The 18,239-nt window shown below is 52.1% G+C and overlaps 1 protein-coding gene across 1 annotated transcript in view; it reads left to right on the top strand.

The window, feature by feature from the left end:
* Positions 1-11,982: 11,982 nt before the first annotated feature.
* The window catches only part of SDC2 (syndecan 2), a 92,629-nt gene continuing 86,372 nt past the window's right edge, over positions 11,983-18,239 (top strand). Inside the window, exon 1 of the mRNA XM_055128648.1 lies at positions 11,983-12,366. Coding sequence (XP_054984623.1) covers positions 12,307-12,366 — 60 coding nt within the window. The 5' untranslated portion in view covers positions 11,983-12,306. The remainder of the gene's footprint in view (positions 12,367-18,239) is intronic.

Raw genomic sequence — 18,239 nt, 5'->3', positions numbered from 1 at the left:
TTCTTTTTGCTTTTATGCAAGTCAAAGTTTTGGCTGTGTGCTTGGGAGCAACCCCTAGTCGTGCCCCGGTGTTGAGTGCTGGTGCTGTGGGACCAGCCAGGGTCGCGGCCAGAGCAGCTGCACGAAAAGCATGTACTCCTGTACTGTCTCTCTGGACCCATCTTTGACATTTTTTGTTTGTCTTTGGACTACACTTGGCAGTGCTCAGGGATCACTCCTGGCTGTACATTTGCGGTGCTGGGGATCAAACAAGGTCAGCCACATACCAGGCAAGTGTCCTAACCATTGTACTATCTCTCAATCGCAACTTAAAAAAATTTTTTTAATGGTAGGGGACCAGTGTGGGTACAGTGGTGAGGGCATTTGCCTTGCATGTGGCCAACCCAGGTTCTAGCTGACCCGGGTTCAATCCCTGATATCCCATAAGGTCCCCTGAGCACTGCCAGGAGTCATTCCTGAGTGTAGAGCCATGAGTAACCCCTGAGCATTGCCAGATGTGCCCCAAACACCCCCCCAATTTTTTATGGTAAAAAATTTACAGAAAAAAACAGGAAAAGCTCCACATATCCACAAATTAATTTTGTCTCATCTGTCCTAAAACGATTTTCCTAAGCTACACTATTTCATTGCAAATTTGAGAAGCAAGTTTGAGCTTTCCCCAATATAATTCCAGTCATTTTCTTCCTACCCTTGTATCTCCTGCAAACTCTTCTATTTTATTCTCTCCTCATTGGATGCTGTGGGTATTTGGGATTGCTTCTCACTACGACCTTCAAATGTCCTTGGAACTTCTTCCACGTTCATTCAGCTTCACACCATCAAGCGCCAGCCATACCTCCACTATGGATATCCAGCAGGTCCTCAGATAAAGTCATTTTACTATAATGTGGAGAATAAAGTAGTCCCATCCCTATATTGAACAAGGTCCATTTCCGGTAAATGTTACTTCACTTAAAGCCTCATTTCCCAGCAACTCCTGCTACTGTGTTCAGGAAGAAAGCAAACGTCATAGCTTGGGATGCACCTCAGTGATGACAGGTAGAAGAGATGTAAACTGTGTTCTTTAATAGCCAGACAAGATATTTGCACATGGTCATCAAATAATCACGCCTGCAATGTGGAAGCAAAAGCACCTTTATAAACACATTAAAAACGGTAAACTCAGTGTGACGTTTATGAGTTTTTCTCATCTCTAAAGCACTAACAGATAACTATAGTTTCCTGTGCCTGACAGAAGAATGTGTTACGAAAGATTTCCCTAATTTTAAAAATCAATTATTGTATATATATGCTTTTTGGTTTGGGGGCCATGCATGGTGGTGCTCAGGGCTTACTCCTGGTTCTGCACTCAGGGATCACTCCTGATGGGCTCAGAGGACCATATGGGATGCTGGGGATCAAACTCAGGCTGGCTGAGTGCAAGGCTAACACCCTACTCTCTGTACTATTGCTCTGGTACCCTAAAATTAATTTACTTTAGATCCTGTGATTCACAAGGATACTCATAGTTAATCTCTGGATATTGGCCTGGATGGGATTACACAGTGCTGGGGGTAGTTTGTGGGTGTGGCTACCAAGCTGCTGGAAAATGGGGGATCTGGGAGGAGGAGGCCCAGTCCCGATCTGAGCAGGCTTGGAGATCTCAGCCCCGGGTCCAACACACCTGGGTTACTCTTTTGGTTCCTTCATGCGTGAGGCTCTGGATCTTGGCTGTTGATGGGATTACATGGCGCCAGGGGCAGTTTGTGGGTGTGATTGCCTAGTACTGGAAAATGGGGGATCTGGGAGGAGGAGGCCCAGTCCCGATCTGAGCAGGAAGCCCAGTCCCAGCCACACGATCTCTTATAGCCTAGTTCTCTTTCTCAGAGAACCTGGCAAGGTACCGAGAGCATCCTGCCTGCACAGCAGAGCCTGGCAAGCTCTGCATGGCATATTCGATATGCAGTAACAATGATGGGTTTCATTCCCCTGACCCTGAAAGAGCCTCTAATGCGGCACCACTGGGAAAAACAAGTAAAGAGAGGCTGCTATAATCTTTTTTAAAAAAGTTTTTATTTTATTGAATCACTGTGAAAAAAAAATACAAAGTTTTCAGGTTTAAGTCTCAGTCATATACTGATTAAACCCCCATCCCTTCACCAGTGCACATGTTCCACCACCAAGAACCCCAATATACCCCCCCCTCCGCCCCCCCACCTAAGTAACTAATGATCTTCACTTTATTCTCTCTATACTTTGAATACATTCAATATTTCAATAGAGAACTCACTATTATTGTTTGGAATTTCCCCCCCAACAATCAGGCCTGCTGAAAAGGCATCATTTAATAATTTCTTATCTTTGCTGAGAGTGAAGACTCTATGAGCTCGCGCGGCCACTGTTTTGGCAATAGCGGCCACACAGTTTTAGATTTCTGATATTTTAGCTCAGTTCACAGTCTAGGTGCATTTCTGTAAGAAGCCGCTCTGGGTGCCAAAGTGGGTTAGAAGACCTCTCGGATCATAGTCTTTAGGAGCAGAGGGTCCGTTTCTTGCACCGCAGCTCCGGATCTTATCTGGGCAGAAGGTGTGCTGGTAATGCCCCCCTTCCCAGGACCACTACGTACCTACAGGCTACGTCACTAAAAAGTCCTACCTCTGGGTTGGGGGTCTTAGGAGGTGGCTCTCACCACATGGATGCTGCCGCCGCTGCCATTTTCCATGCAGAAAAACAGGGCAGAGAGGGAAAATCCATCCCCAGGTGGCACAGGGTTGTAGCACAGCTCTCACAGTCTAGATGCATTTCTGTAAGAAGAGGCTGCTATAATCGCAGGGCTAGGATGAATAGAGACATTACTGGCTTCCGCTCAAGCAAATCGATGATCAATGGGATAACAGTGACACAGTGATACTATAGTTAGTGTTCAGGCATATAATTCTTTTTACTTTTTGGGTCACACCTGGCAATGCACAGGGGTTACTCCTGGCTCTGCACTCAGGAATTACTCCTCCAGTGCTCAGGGGACCATATGGGATGCTGGGAATTGAACCCAGGTTGGCCACGTGCAAGGCAAACGCCCTACCCGCTGTGCTATTGCTCCAGCCCCAGGCATATAATTTTTAATATTTATCCATCAGCAGTGTCCCCTTCCCTCCACCAATGTCCCTGTTTACTCTCCCACCCCTTAGCTTGCCTCCTTCACAGGTTCATCTTTAAGTTTGGTTATTGGAGTTTGCAACTCATTCTTTCAGTTTGGTTGGTTCTATGGTTTATATATGTAGTTAAATATAGTTAAAATCAAAGCCTCAGTAATTCTGGGCTGGGAAATCGGGCTCTAAAATCCACAGGTTTGTTCAGTTTGTTCAAAGGAGGAAAACGCCTAGAGCTTAAACTTGCAGTCGGCCGCATGCAGCTGTTCCTGGCTCTGCGGGGTGTTATTCTTGAAGCGCTCACCTTGCAAAGAATTCCTGCTCTTCCCACCTTTGCACTCACTAACTCCAAATCTTGATCTGAACCCACAGCCCTCTGGCCACTCTGCCATAACTTCAATCGTGAAAAATATTTTGAGAATATAAAAGAAATGAGATAGTTTAGCTTCTGAGCACCTGTGGGGTCTGAGATGTTGCTGGCATGTGTAGGTACACGGAGTAGCCTAAGTCTCTCTGATTCCATCCCCCAAGGTCAGGCAGGGAAAGCCCCCTTCCCTGGAGGCCGAAGACCAGGGAACACAGAAGCACTGTTGCATGATCTGGCAGGGAGGCAAGAGAACGGAGGAAAACTTATCTGTGGGTGCCGGGCCACAAGGAGCTCCCCTTTGCCCTTCTCACTTCTGGGTCCTTATCTTAAGATTCTCTCTTGGGGCCGGAGCGATAGCACAGCGGGTAGGGCGTTTGCCTTGCACGCGGCCGACCCGGGTTCGATCCCCGGCATCCCATATGGTCCCCCAAGCACCGCCAGGAGTAATTCCTGAGTGCAAAGCCAGGAGTAACCCCTGAGCATCGCTGGGTGTGACCCAAAAAGCAAAAAAAAAAAAAAAAAAAGATTCTCTCCATCAGCTAGAATGGAGTCCAAACTGACTAACAAAGAAATAGAAGCCCTGCTTAGAGAGTGCCCAGCAGCCAGAGAAACGAAAAGCAATTAGATCCCACACCCAAGGAAATCAAACTGCTGGAGGAGACAGATGGAAATGCAAGTCAAAATAAATAAATAAGTAGATTAACACACTTGAACCCAGAAGCCCCTGCAAATGAATGAATGAGTGAGAAATTCAAGTGTGATTTCCCTGATAAGCGGTGTGGAGGTCTGGCAGCAGTGATAGTACAGCGGGGAGGGCGCTTGCCTTGCACGGAGCAGACTTGGGTTCAATCCCTGGCATCCCATGTGCTTCCCCAGAGCACCGCCAGGAGTAATTCCTGAGCGTAAAGCCAGGAGTCAGCCATGAGGACAGTTGGCTGTGAGTTCCCTGCAATTAAAAGGAAAGAGAGAGGTGGGTTATATCAGGAATTCACTCTCTATCCAGGGACAAAAAGCTTGTGGTGACCCGGGTTCGGTCCCTGGCTCTGGGAAGCTCCTGCAACGCAGCCAGGTGTGGCCTGGTGGGCCCCGAGCCCTGCTGGGTACAGCAACACATGGTCCTCTGACCAACACGCTGGCTGCAAACCACCAGCCAGGGCCCCTTCCCCTAGTACACTGCCTGGGATCCCCCTGCACATTTTTTAAAATGAAAAAGAAAAGAAATCTGATCTGAAAATATCATCTCAGAAAACATCATCATCGTCTCTTACAGCCACAAAGGGAGGGATGAAGCCCTGAGAAACATCCGTTCATCTGGGAAGGACTTTGATAAAACTCAACACGCACCTCAAATAGAAATTTACGTATTAATGCTGAGGTTTGGGCTCTGCTACAGACCGCCCCTAAATCAACCACAGCATCAGCCCCAAGGACCATCCACTGTGTGCCACCTTGATTTCTGAACTAAAATTAATACTTCTATTGGCATGGTGATCATTGGGATTCTAGTTTAAACTACTCTATCTTCTAGTTTGTACTAGAAATCCAGAGGCCCTAGCAAAATATACAAGATTAATTTTTAAGATGATAGTACACAGAATAAATAGGAAAAGATAAAGTTTTTCTTAGGCAGCAAGTTCCTACATTAAAATGGGGGAAGATTCTGTTTATAATAGAGGTAAGGTATATATGTGAAAATAATAGGGGTAGATATAAATGGATTTCTTAAAATTTTGGACTACATACAGTGTGCTCAGGGCTTTCTCCTGGCTCTGTGCTCAGGTATCACTCCTGGCAGAGCTCAAGGACCCATATAGGGTGCTGGGAATTGAACCCAGGTCGACTGCATGCAAGGCAAGTTCCCTGCCCACTGTACTATTGCCTGACCCCTACAGAAGGATTTTTTTTTAAAGGTCAAGATCAACAGGAAAAGCCTAAAATATTATTAAAATATATTTAAAGATCTGAAAAAAGCCAAATATAACATTTTCTGGCCTGAAGTGACTTCAGAAATGATTTCTATAAAAAAAAAAAGTTGTGTCCCCAACACATTACAAAAATGTAGCTCAGTTTCAAATAGAATTCTAAAACAGTCTGGTTAAGTTGTCTAATATATTCTTAGTACTTAAAGGAATAAAAAAATAAATCCAAATAACCAAGAAAAACATGAAGAAAAACAAACCAGTGTCGGGGGGGGGAATAGAGTTTGTCTTTGGAAATATCAGAAGGTCTTCGGTGAGGGTAAAATAACCAATAAAATAACATGGAATGGGGAGTGAGAGGGGTCTTCAGAGAGAGGTGAGAACTGGAAGCAGATTGCAGGATCTGTTCGAATACGTGTGGGACGGATTAATCACTGAGCTCAATCTGGATAGATTCCCGACAATCATTGCAGATCTCTCACAAGCAGTGGGTGTGTTGCCAAGAGGAAAATGAGGGAAGAGATAGGAAGAGGCGATTCCCAGAAGCCCAGTCTCAAACACTAACACCTGAAAAGACACTGGGAGGCCCGAGGAGTCGGGAAAAATGTCACTGAGCACTGCCGATGAGCTGACACCTTAGGCTTGTCAAACTGGCCCAGGAGAAAGCTGATACCAGTTGGCAGCTGGGACGTGGAGAACGGACTGGGATTCTCTCCAATATCACTGGGGGAAGTGTGAGAACTTTTTGTTGTCAGACCGTGAAATAACATCTCATAACATTGAAAATATTTATACCCTGCAAGCCAGCATTCCCCCCTGCGGACACCCTGGAGATCTAGACCACAGCAAGACAATCACCATTCATTAAGGAGATATGTGCAAGGGACTTTCTGGAAGGCTGTAGGCATCAGGGCGGCTGCCTGGATAGGGAGAGGGGAGGCTCACACGGAGGGGAATTATGTAACCATTTATAAACAAGAAACAGGAAAAGAATGGAAGTTCTGTCAAGTGAGTTGGAATTTCTACAAGATGAAGAAACAGTGTGTAATGGGATCCCATTCCGTCAAACCAACAAGAACAAAACAAACAAACAAAAACTCATGTGTGTGTCATGAGGGAGAGAGTGTGTCCGTAAAGGTTAGGGAGGGAAAAGGGGGCCATTCACACTGGCTATTCACATGGGTCACTTTGGGACATTGTGGGGGGCCCTGTGGTGTGTGTGTGGGTCCATGCAGGCACATTGCAACACCAGGGGGAAAGACGCGGAGAACTTCCTTTCCTTTGTGGTCGGAATTACCAATAGCTACGAGAAGCAGAGGAATATAGATATTCCTGAGTCCTTCCTGCTTCCCGAGAGATGCTTTTCTTCTTTCCAGAAGCATTTCCTTTAGTTCTACTTTATCACTTCTCTTATTATTTCCTTATTTCTCTCACCAAGTCACATCAGTAGCCTCAATCCAGGTCTCTTTAGTTCTATTCTGAAATTCTTATAACTTGGGGCTTTATACTTATTTAAACATATGTGGGTGCTGAAGAGATAATACGGTGGGTAAGACACTTGTCTTCTCTGCTGCTGACCTAGGTTCGATTCCTGGCACCACAGATGGGTCACAGAGCTGAGTCAGGAGTGATCCCTGAGCCAGAGGCAAGAGTAAGTCCTGAGCGCTGCTGCGTGTGCCACCACACCCCCCACCCCCCGCCAAATAAACCAGGTGTTTTGGTTTGGAGAGATAGCACATCTGAATTGCACCCAGATGAGCACACGTGGACCCTCTGCACCCCATATGGTTTTCGAGCTGCCAGGAATGGTCCCTGAGCGCAGTACAGAGCCAGGAGTAAGCCCTGAGCACAGCCGGGCATGTCCCCTCCCTCACCTTCAGACACAAAACAAACCACAAGCTTCTTTGGGTCTTTTTGAAAGCATTACTGCGAGGTGCTAAACTTTCCCTAACACTATTCTATTTTTTTGCTTATACTTTTAACCTCTATAGAGATTCCTGCGATACTATTTATTTTTTTAATCTAACTCAAATACTATATCCTAGATTATCACTAATAGCTAAAATTATTGTAAAGATCCATTTTTCCAAGGGATCAGGGAAGGTTGGGGAGGTGTGTGACAACCTCTTGCTAATGAGGGCAGCTTCTAAACTGACCGGGGTGAGCAGGAATTGGGAGAGCAGAGACGTGGGATAACAGCTAGGTTATTTCAGGAAGAGGAAAAATTAACAGCAACTGGCATTTGTAACAGCTGGAATTTATTGAGACAACTGGCATTTATTTGGACGTTCAGCATGTGTAGTCATTAAACGCATCAGCTCATAGACGGTACCTATTAACCCTCTTATCTCCAACCTATAGCTGAGAAAACTGAGGCTTACCAGAAAATCAAGTGCGCTGATCACAGATCAACACTCAAGTTCTTAGCAGAGTAAAAGGTGGGCGGGATGCCAGTTGTAGTCGGTCTGTGCCTATATGCCTGAGCTCTTCTGCACAGCGCCCCCTATCAGCAGGTGAGGGCAGCGGTGGGATCTCCCTCCACTCATTTCACCAGAGAATTTGAGTAACAGTTGCATAGCTGGACACTTTGTCTTCCACACACTTTGTCTTCTAGATCCCTTAGAAGATACCCAGTGAGGCAATTTCCAGCAACAACCTGCAAGTGATGACTGTAATAGTACTGAATTATTTTTAGTAGTGGCTCTATTAAGATTGTTCTCCACTGGTAACTCATTAAGCAACAAACAGCAAAGATTTCATTCTATCCAAGTCAAGGCACATAAGAGAGTCAAAACTCTGCTTCATTTCCATTACTTTCTTTGGGATCACTAATAGAGAGCTAACTAAGAAAATAATTGATGTATTTTCCCTGAGGGTCCCAAATGTATCTCACAGGTCCCAAGGGAATAAGGTTGATTTGGATCTCAAAACAGGCGGGGGTGGGGGGTGGGGGAGGGAGAAAGAAAAAGAAAGGCAGGTAGGAAGGGAGAAGACTGGAAAATGAATAAAAGTATATCAGGAGCCTACATAATTCTTGAGTTAGTAACAAGAATGTTATGATTTTAACTAAAATCAGCCTAGATGACAATTTCCTGAATAGTAGGATGCATACAATGCAATGCGAATAACCTTGAGATCACCATGTAATACCTTTCTAAGTTCATATATCCATGTTTACCTATTAGGAAAATGTATTTGATGCCCAAGAAAAATGTAATTCTACGCTTGTTGGTTTCTTTCCATTTTTATATCTGATTTTCAGATGAAATTTGATCCGAACCTTAGTTACAGAATGGTGATTTGAAGATAATTCTTTATTTAAAAGGGCATTAATGCTAACGCCTTTCTAGAAGATTTCTGGGCTCACCTGGGTCCCCTGGCTTGTGGCCAGGACACACTTGTTGAATGAATGCACAATGGGTTTTGCCAGCATTTTTAGGATAACACAAGTGCTGATATTCAGGAAGCCAAGACAAGTTCCTTTGCCGCCTGTCTTACTTGGGGGGAGACTTTGTTTATTAATCTATTCCTTTACTCTGCTGCTTGTGTCATGTGGCCCAAACTGTGACAATTTTGGTTGCATTAGCATCGAAGCCAATGATGAAATGCGTATGGGCCAAGGTTCCTGGCCAAGGGTTGACAGAGGTGAATGGACAAAGCAATGGAAACTTGGCGGCTAAAAATGGAGTTGTGAGGTTGCTGGCTGCTTTTTACATGGCCTCAACTCCCTCGTGGTTCTTAGCATGGGTGACAGTGGCTGCCTGGCCACCTTCCTGTTGATTCTCAGCTTCTCTCATCGCTGAAGTGAGTTTAGTCAGGGTTAAACCCATAAATGGATTTTGAGCCTGTGCCTGGGGAACATGCCAGGACACGACAGTGAAAAACACCCGGGAACAGCAAAGTGGCATCTTGCGAACTCCCCGTGGGTCAGAGCAGCTGCTGGTTCCAGGGAGAATGGGCTGGCCGTCAGGATGGGGTGGTACTGTCAGCTCAGCTTAAACGGGATGGCACCGGTGGGCCCTGCCACGCTCATCGGGACAGCAGAGCTCTATTATTTGAGGTTGTCTGGTGCTTATTCACTCTAATTTTGGGGTATGTTTCTGTCTCTCAAATTCAGAATTCTATATATACTTGCCAAGATTATTTTGAAATTTATATAAAAATGTAAGACATTCAGAATGGCTAAAACAATGTTAAAGGAAGAAAATTGGAAGATTCACATTTCCCAATTTTGAAGCTTTTTCAACACAGTTATCAAAACTTTGCTACATGTGAAGGACGAACATAGATCACTGGGGTAAAAATAAGAGTCCAGAAGTAAACCCGTACGTTAATGAATTTTTGACAAGAATGCCAATACAATTAAACAGGAGATCTAAAAAGGACATTTGTAACAAGTGGTGCTGGAAAGCAGGATTTACACAATATGAAAAAGAACAAATCCTCCCTCACCACATGCACAAATTAAAGTTAATGATACAGCTAAACTTAAGAACTAACACTAACTACTTGGAGAAGAAAATGTAGGAATACATTTTGTGATCTTGGGTTAGCCAATATTTTCACAGGTATGATAACAAAATATAATTTCCTCAATAGCAACAAGGTCTTTTATATTTATAAATTATATATATTTATATACGAATATATTTAAATATATTTTTATTTATAAAAAACATATATATTTTTATGTTTTCCCAAAGATACTTTTTTTCTGTGTGTGTATGTGTGTGTGTGTGTGTGTGTGTGTGTGTGTATGAGTGTGTTTTCTGTGAGGTCACATCCAACAGTGCTCAGGAATTACTCCTGGCTCTGTGCTCAGGAAATCATTCCTGGTGGGACTATGGGAACTTTATGAGGTGCCGGAATAGAAGTGGTGTTGGCCCTCTGCCAGACATGTGCCCATCCAGCTATATTATTTCTCTGGTTTTGCACTGGGTGTAGGGGGTCTTCCTCCACTTGATTTTTTTTGGGGGGAGGTGTGGAAAAAACTCTTAGCACACATTAATGGAATGTTTTGTATTCCCTTTGAAAACACTCAGGAACTGTCAGTCTTTTATGGGGAAGGCATCTGTAAACTCTATTTCTGCGACATGTATGTATTTGTGGGTTGTGTGTATGTCTGCAGTATGTGTATGTGACTGTGTGTGTGCTGTGTATGTCCATAGTGTGTTTGTGGGGGGGTGTGCACATGATGTGCACATTTAAATGGTGTGTGTGATGAATATGTGCAGGTGTATATAGTGTGTGTATGAGTGTATAGGTGTGGTGTGGGATGTGGGATGGGTGTGTATGTGACTGATATGTATGCAGTATGCATGTGGTATGTATGAGTGGTGTGTGTATGGTGCGGGGTTGTGTAACTGTGTGTATGTGTGATGTGCTGGTATGTATGTGACTATATGTGCATGTGGTGTGTGAGTGATCTATGTAAGGTTTGGGGCCGCCTATGGTGCGTGTGATATGTGGACATGTGCTAGGTGTGAGCGGTGTATATGTGTATGTGGTGTAGGGTGTGTGTATAAATGTGTGCTGTGCATTTGGGGTGCGTGTGACTGGTGTGTGTTTGCCTATAGGTGTGCATGCGGTGTGTGAGTGGAGTGTGTGGGATGTGTGTGTGGGTGTCTGAGTGGGGTGTGTATGTGATGTGTGGTAGGATTGTGTGTGTGTGTGTGTGTGTGTGTGTGTGTGTGTGGTGTGGGATGTGTGTATGTGGTGAGCAGAGGACAGATGTGTCTGCGTGGGGTGTGTGGGGTGGTTTGTCTATAGTGTGTGTGTGCGCGCGTGTGTGTGTAGCTCTCCCTGCTGGTTCTTCCCAGGGCACGGGAGCTACTGCGTTCGAGGTGTCTTGCGCCCGGGCAGTGGGGGCGCTTAGAACCCATAAGAGCCGACCGGAGGAGGCAGAGGAGGCGGAGAGGCCGGGCCAAGAGCACGGAGCTCGGGGCGCAGGGGACCAGGGTTCGGGGGCGCGGAGGAGCGGGTCTAGGGACGCGGGGGAGCGGAGCCCCGGGGCGCAGGAGAACCGGATCCGGGGACGCGGGGCCCCAGGGCGCAGGGCAGGGTGTCCCGGGGTGCGGAGTCTCGGGGTGAGGGATCCGGGGGCGCGGGGTCCCAAGGTGCGGGATCCGGGGACACGGGATCCAGAGGTTCGAGGTCTTGGGGAGCAGGGTAGCGGGTCCTGGGGCGCGGGGTCCCAGAGCGCAGGATCTCAGGGCGAGAGCAGCGGGGTCCCGGGGCGAGGAGGAACGGGGCGTGGGGTCCGGGAGCGCGGGATCTCGGGGAGAGGGGAGCGGGATCTCGGGGCGCTTGGTCCCGGATCGCGGGGTCCCGGGGAGAGGGGCGCGGGGTCCCGGGGCGCCGCTCCGGCTGCGAAGCGGCTGCGCGGGCGGCCGGGGCCGAGCGCGGGGCGCGCAGTGGCGGGCGCGGCTGCCAATCGGGGCGTCATCCTGTAGGAATCCGTCCCGGGAGCCGCGCCGCCCGCTCGCCCCCGGACGCCGACGGGCGCGCGCGGCGGCGGGGGCGCGGGCGGCGGGCGCGCGCGGCGGGGGCGGGCGGGCGCGCGCGGGGGCGGGGCCGGGGCGGCGGGAGCCCCGCGGACCGCGCCGCTGTCCAGAGAGTCGCGAGCCGCCGCCGCGCGCCCACCGCTCCGCGCGCCCCCTCGGCCCCCGCTGCTGCTGCCCCCCGGAGTCCGCACGGCGGCGGGGCTGGCGCAGCGCGAGTGGCCGGCGCGAGCGCGGCACCAACAAGTGAGCGGGCTCCGCGGGCCCGGGGCGCACGGCCCCCCGCGACCCCCCGAGCCCCCCGAGCCCCCCGGGCGCGCTCGCCGTGTCGGCGTCGGCGTCTCTCGCGGTTCTGTGCCAGCGGCGGCCCGGAGCGGCCGGTGCCCGGGAATATGCGGCGCGCGTGGATCCTGCTGACCCTGGGCTGGGTGGCCTGCGTGTCGGCCCAGGCGGTGAGTCGGGGACACACGCGCGGAGCGCCCCGGGGAGACCCCCCGATAACCCACCCCTCACCCCCACCGCCCCCTCCCCACCTCCCCCGGGGATCCGCGGGAGCGAACGCGCTCGCCCCACCGCAGCTCGCCCCTTGCCTTTCCCCCTCGGCGCGCCGGAGTTACCCGGGGGTCCCCACTCAGGCGGCGGCACCGAGGTTGAGGGCACCGCAGCGGTCCCTGGAGTCGCGCCCAACTTCTTTGCTCTCGGAGGGAGTCGGGCGGCGTGGCCCGGGCAGCACCGCGGGGCTGGGGTGGCCAAGACGCAAAGCCCCGCAGAGAGGCCCCCGAGGGAAGGGGGCTCCGCGCTCCTCGGGACGCGGGGACGACCTGGAAACTTGGGGGTCCCTTTATTTACCCCCGCATCGCACTCTCCCCCACAGCTCCCTTCCTCCGTGCTCCCCTCCAAGCCCGCCAGCGTTCCATCCATCTCGGTCCGACGCAAGTTCTGAAGGGCTGGGGCCCAGATTTCAGGCACTGGAGAGGAAAGTTTGCAAAAGTTCTTTTGTCTGCCGTTCCCCGGGGCCGGGGCGAGGGGCTGGCACCCCTCCCCGTGGAGCGCCTGCGCCGAGTTGCTCCGGGATCCGGGCGATCGGCAGCCGCGCGGGGCTCCCCGAGGGTTGCGGGCGGCTCCGGGCGCGCGGGGCCCGGCGGAGGTGGAGGATGCAGCCCCCGGGGCGCGCCGGGCCGTGCGGGTGCCCCCGCGCGCGGCCTCCTCTCGGGACCCGGCTTGCCAACCCTACCAGCCCCGCGCCAGGCCCGAGGCCGAGCGCCCGGCTGGCCCCCGAGGGGTCGCCGACCCTGGCAGCCGGTGCCCCGCCGCCCTCCCCGGCCGCCGCCCCAGGCACTTGGTTTCCCCTCCCGGGGGTGGCTGCTCTGGGGCTGGAAGGCGCGCATCGCCCCACGAGCGCCCTCTAAGGGGACCTGCCTCGCGGGCGGCCGGGGTACCGGGCTTCCCAGCGCCGGCTTGCTAATGGGGAGCTCCCTCACCCCCGGACCCTTTGCAGCCTCGGTGGCATCCGTCCGGGGCCCCCGTTAGACGGGTGCGGGGCTGCCGGCTGCCCCACGTTACCCGGCTGCCGACCCCTGACTTGCCCGTGGCCTCGGATGATGACAGGAATCCGTCCTTGCGTGCTTTCCTGCGACCCCTTCTCCCCCAGCCTGCTACCCCCCACGCCTCTGAAGGCGCCTTTCCTCCTTCCGCGCTTTTGGGGGGAGTGGAGGTAGGTTAGGAGCTCGCCAGGGGCTTGGTGTTCGCCCGCGCAAGAGCCTGCTGGCCCCAGATGTGGGCTGCAGAGTGTGGCTGTGAGAACTGCAGAGGCCCCAGGAGTGTGTGGGGGCGCGCGGCTGCCCGGTCGGGCTTTCCTCTTGGCAAATGATCCGTGTGGGAACCATTGGGACTGGCAGCCTCCCAGCTAGCCCGAATTTGCCGCCTGGTACTACACAAAAAGGGAACGGTTCTGGATTTATTTCAGAACAGGGTCGGCTCATCCTCCTGCAGCATAAGGGGGAGGAGGGAGAACTGTGGGAGAGGGCTTGGAGAGCCGCAGCCTCAGAGCTGAACAGGGGGAACCAGGCTCCCTTTTATTGGGGGCAGGGGGCAGGCTGAGTCCTGTTCAGGGGTGGCTAGCAGGTGTTAATTGTGGAGGAAGAGAGAGTGCATCCACCACTCTGGGGGTTATTTTCCCCCTAAGACTGCCAATAATCCTTGAAGCTGTTATTCTTTCTCCCTTTTGGTCTGCATCTACCTGTCTGTCCTTTCCTGGTTCTCTTTAAGGAACTCAGAGAAGTGATTTAAAATTTTTTTTTTGGAGGGGGGCGGGAATCCTGTGATATCTCATTCTTTCAACCAGAATTGGAGGCTTTTCAAGGGGGCGGCACCTCCTTGCTGAAGGATTTCTGTTTTTCGGGGATGAGCTATGAGCTCTCCGGAGGTTTCTAGCAGCGTCCAGTTGTTCTCAGTGGACGCAGCTGGAAGGCCAGGCCGGCCGGCCGTCTCAATGCCATCCCCGCGTCTGGTTCCCGCGGAGTCGCGTGCACGTCCACAAGGCCGAAAGCCTTCATTTTTAACATTTCGCACATTATTTCCAGCACTTCGCATTTTAATTGGAAGCCGGTGACTGTTTCCTAGGAGTTCACAGCGGCAATCAGTTTAAAAGCCTCCTTTAAAAGGAACGGAGGGGGAAATATCCACAGTTAGTGAATTCCTGAGTTCTTACATACTAAGCGAGAGGCGGGTGGGTGGTAGGGAAGATGTTCTGGGAATCTAAGGCTCTGAGGCCCAGAGCTCTCTCTGAAAGGGATCCAAAGGCCCGTCCTTTTGGTCACCCCCCCAGGGACCCTCTGGGTGGTGGGGAAAGCCTGCTCCTGGGTGGACGGGCCCAGGAAAGCTTAAGAATTTCAGCGCGGAGCTCCATGCAGGGAGAAAGACGGGCTCAGCGTGGCAGTAGTGATATGCTGCTGTTTCTCTGGTTTTTCATCTGACTATTATTTATCTGTAGAAATAGTGCGTTGCAGGCACCCCATGCATTATTGCGACAGAAATGTGCTGAGGGAAAGGAGGGAGTCTGAGCTAGTGGCATTTTGTTCACACACTTTGAGGTCAGTAAACTGCTGGGAACCTGGGGTCCTGGAGTTGTCTCTCTCTGGATGAGGAGGCTGGCTCTGGGACACGAGAACGCGAAGGGAAATCGGACCCCTCGAACCTTCGGCGGCCTTTGAAAATTATTTTGGCTCTTCAAGTAATGAGACAGATGAATTTTGCCGGGAAGCTTTGGGACAAACAAAGGCCCTTTTCTCTGTTGGTTGGATATTAGCAGCGGGCAGAAGTCGTTTAAGAAGGAAAGTGGGAGGTGAGTGTCACAGAAGGAACTGGAGTTTGCCCCCAACTCCTGCCACACCAGGGGACCTGGCCCTCATCTCCGGTGTACCTTGGCCAGGTTTTGTCCCATGATGTTTAAATTGCAGCTGGAATAGTCACGAGAGCTGTGCCTTTCATAGGAGCGCTGAACTGCAGTGCAGTCAAAGATCCACGTACAGAGGGCTGCTTCCCAGGCTCGGGTTTGATTCTCGAGACCACCCGTGCCCGCCTCAGCCCTGTCAGGAAGCACCCTGAGCACAGAGCCTGAAATAGCCACTGGCCACTTCTGGGTGTGGTCCCCCAAGTAAAACAAAACAGAAAACCAGCTAGTAGTAGCATCTACGTTTAACTTGGATTTACCACAAACGTAACCATTAGTTCTGCCTTTGGCTGGAAGCCCCACTGGTCACATAAACAGCCCTGAACGCACATGTTTATATGTTGGGCGGATTGTACGGTGAAGCCCACCGGTGAAACAGCCAGCCAGACCTGCAGAAGAACAGACACTGCACTCAGTAGGGAGTGGCTGACGTGTGTGTCTGCAGGGAAACCCCGGGCGTGAGCATTGCCCAGATCTGCTGTCTGTGGGAAGGATCTCAGGGGATTGTCTAGCCCCCCTCCCTGCTCCGGGCAGGGGAACTTTTCAAGTCTCAGAAGCTCACAGAGATCTGCTCACCATCTGGTCTGGGGCCCCTCAGCATGGCTCCATTATGAAGCTCTACAGGGCGTGTGGTCAGGCCTCTGGGTCACGTGGGTGTCGGTGTTGGCGGGGAATGGAGAGAGGCCACGCGATGCGTGTCAGCCCCATCTACATTCGCACCCCATCGGCCTCCTCCTTTGCCAAAACCAGACAAGAAGAGCCTTGTCCTTCTCCTGTAACCCCAGCCACACCTGCCCCTGCTGTACAACCCCCAGTGTCTTAACATCACCCCATTCTTCCGTGGCCCCAAAGCCAAACTCAATGTTTGGAAGAAAAGCGAGAAGGAATGCAGAAGGCTGGGTTCATGCACTACCCTCTCGCCACCCTCCGCCTCCCATCCCCCCCAATAAAGCATGAAGCCCAGAGCCTGGTCCCTGGGGGAGCCCTTGTGCCCTCCCGGGGTGGTGAGTGTGGTCCCTGTGGCATGATGGCTGGGACTCTTGGTGCTCCACGGGCACCATCGCCAGCACACAGCATGGTCACGGCAGCCAAAGCACACGGCCACCACAGAGTGCCCCACTGGGAGACAGGCACGCGCGCCTGCCAGCAGTGTGGCCCCCGGTGAACATGTGTGAGACAGCCCCAGGGCCCTCTCCGAGAGCTCCCGTCAGGTTGTGCCCGAGCCCTCGAGCTCAGAGAGTGCCATCCCTGGTGAGCATGCGTGTAGGCGCCCCAGTGACCTGACGGCCTTCCCCGGAGCTTCCCAGCCAAGCAGGCACGTGGCCTGTCTTTGTAACTGCAGCAGAGAATGGGAAGGGATGAATAAAACCACCAGCAGCCAAGAAGGGATTGCAGCGTGGCTGCAAACCAGCATCTCCCTGGGATTCTGGACCCACCAGGCCGGTCCTGGTTCCCGGCCTTTGGCTTTGAATCGTGTAGAGATTCTGGATCATCTCAGCTGGCCTGGCCTGGCCCGGGGACCTCTCGATCCACAAATCTCAGCGTGTTTCTGTGCATGCCCAGGAGGAAGCCCGGAGCAGTTCTCCATCTCTCGTGGCGCCTCGCCAGCTCGGGTCTGGGTGCCAGCTGCCTTTCCTGGCCCAGAGGCTGCTGGCTTGGTCCCGCCTCACTTTGAAGGTGTGGCCCGGGGTCTAGAAGTCTCTGTGTGATCTTGCCGTCGTGGTATAAAGACAGACATCGCTGTCTGAAGTAGAAGGAGAACGCTAACGTCCCTTCCTAGCCAGCGCTCTTGGTCATTGTCCCACGCATCTCCCAGACCTTGACTGCTGCCCGCATTGCTGGGACCCCACTGTGGCACCAGCCTTTACCCGTGAATGGTCTTAATTTCAGTCTAAACTCCACATCGCCATGGTGGCGGCTCCAGCCCTTGTGTTTAACTTCAGTGCCAGGAGCAGGGCAGTGAGACGGTCGGCCCCGCCAGCCCCCAGCTCTGCAGGAACCCCTCGGGAGGGAAGACGCTGTTTTAATCAAGCCGCGGAGATGGCTTCCATGAGGCCCCCCCTGGTCACATGCTGTTTGGTAGGTGTGCCCGGGCTCCTGGGGGCTGGGGCACGGGAGGAGGGCAAGTCTGGCTCTCTGTGTGGGTCTTTGTGACCCTTCCTCCATGTGACAGCACTCGGACAAGGCAGGGCTTCTCACGTCCCTCCCACAGTGCGTCTGTCTGCATGGGCAGGGGAACTGGACCCGAGAGGGTGTGGGCTGTGTGTTGAGGTTGGCAGTGTGGGAACAGAGCATGGCTTTCCCGCCCGTCCCTTTCTGGGGGATGAGACAGCCAGGCAGACTGGGCCGGAGGCCTCTGACTTTCTATGGGTTCCCACAGGTGAGCCTCATACCTCCCACCCCCATCACTTCGTGGTCCTGAGCGGGGCAGCCACGTGGGGTGGTTCCCTGTGATAGGGCAGGGGCTGCTCTGTGTGCAGTTGGGACCAGCTGGCCCTCTCGATGCTCCGCCAGCTCTGCAGGCCACGTGGTCTGGAGGCCGCCTGAGCCACCAGGAGGGAGTGACCTGGACCGTGGGTCAGTTTGGACTCTGGCCCTGGTTGCATCAGCCTGACTGTTTTGATGTGAAGGACACAGAAGGTCCAGGGCCAGGTTCTGCACTGCTCCTGCTGGTGGACACTCACAGCCCCTCCCTCCCCCCTCCCCCTTCCCCCACCCATGGGATTCCAGAGTGGGAATGGGGAGTGCTGGGGCCAGGGAGGAGGAGGAGGAGGAGGAGGAGAAAGGAAGAAGAAAGAGGAAGAGGTGGGAGAGGAAGAGGAGAAAGAGGAAGAGGAAAAGGAGGAAGAGGAGGAGGAGAAAGAGAAAGGAGAG

The sequence above is a fragment of the Sorex araneus genome, chromosome 2 (assembly GCF_027595985.1).
Source record: "Sorex araneus isolate mSorAra2 chromosome 2, mSorAra2.pri, whole genome shotgun sequence".
Taxonomy (NCBI): Eukaryota; Metazoa; Chordata; class Mammalia; order Eulipotyphla; family Soricidae; genus Sorex; species Sorex araneus.
The sequence above is the reverse complement of the archived record's forward strand: the minus strand, read 5'-3'. Positions and strand labels throughout refer to the sequence as shown.